Source organism: Sinocyclocheilus grahami, unplaced genomic scaffold, assembly GCF_001515645.1.
Source record: "Sinocyclocheilus grahami isolate Dianchi unplaced genomic scaffold, SAMN03320097.WGS_v1.1 scaffold22303.1, whole genome shotgun sequence".
In the NCBI taxonomy this organism is placed as follows: domain Eukaryota; kingdom Metazoa; phylum Chordata; class Actinopteri; order Cypriniformes; family Cyprinidae; genus Sinocyclocheilus; species Sinocyclocheilus grahami.
The window spans coordinates 1-850 of NW_015518729.1; the positions used below are offsets into that span (position 1 = coordinate 1).

At 36.0% G+C, this 850-nt stretch overlaps 1 protein-coding gene across 1 annotated transcript in view; it reads right to left on the reverse strand.

The window, feature by feature from the left end:
* Positions 1-490: 490 nt before the first annotated feature.
* Positions 491-850, reverse strand: part of LOC107579951 (leucine-rich PPR motif-containing protein, mitochondrial-like) — a gene marked incomplete at both ends in the record, with an annotated part of 2020 nt that continues 1660 nt past the window's right edge. The window contains one exon of the mRNA XM_016265725.1: positions 491-679. Within this exon, the coding sequence (XP_016121211.1) occupies positions 491-679 (189 nt within the window). The remainder of the gene's footprint in view (positions 680-850) is intronic.

An 850-nucleotide genomic window follows, 5' to 3' on the forward strand; every position in this document is an offset into this window, starting at 1 on the left:
TTCAACTTTTTGTTTGATTTTGTTCCCATGCACCTATCCTCGTTTTAGGTGTGCTGAGTTTACGTTGATTAAATAATAATAACTAAAATAATAATAACAAAAATAAACGAACTATGTTCTTCATAAACAATTGCTGCTGAAGGGACAGATTAAAATAAGAAATATTATGTCAGCTTATTTAAACATGATTTTTTAAAACTACTTATTTTAGGTAATTTCTTAAATATTTTATCATCTTGCTGCCCTTTCACTGTCGGAAAAAAAACTCCAAAAATTGTACAACAACCACTGGTGCAAGGGGGGCATTTTTGTACCTACCCCTAAAAAGTTGCATATTAGTACCTTCAAGCAATAATAAGCTACTACTATGAACTTTGTAGGGGTAAATAAGGTACAAAGATGTCCCTTTGAGAGTACTGCACCAGTGTTGTTGTGCCCCTAAAAGCACAATATCTGCAGATTTTGGAGGTCGGAGGTGTTGGAAGTTTGCCGAGCATCCCTGGTTGAGAACCACTGATATTGATGAAGAGGTGGTGTGTGGGTCTTACATTTATCTAGTGCAGCATCATTGTTGGCATCTAGAACTTTGCGGAAAACAAAAGAAATACTGGATTTCTGATTATCGGTGTTCTGAATGTAAAAGGACTCCAACAGCTCCACCGCACTGTCAATGTCCTCACTGCAGAGGGAGAAAAGAGAGTTCATACTTGGTTTTAGTGATTTGAACAAACACTCCATTATAACTTTTGTTAGGGATCCAATATAAAAATAAGATGCCTTTGAAAAAAATCTGAGGAAATTCTATGTTATGAATTTTCTCCATGTGTTCGCTGCAGTACCTTCAAAACGG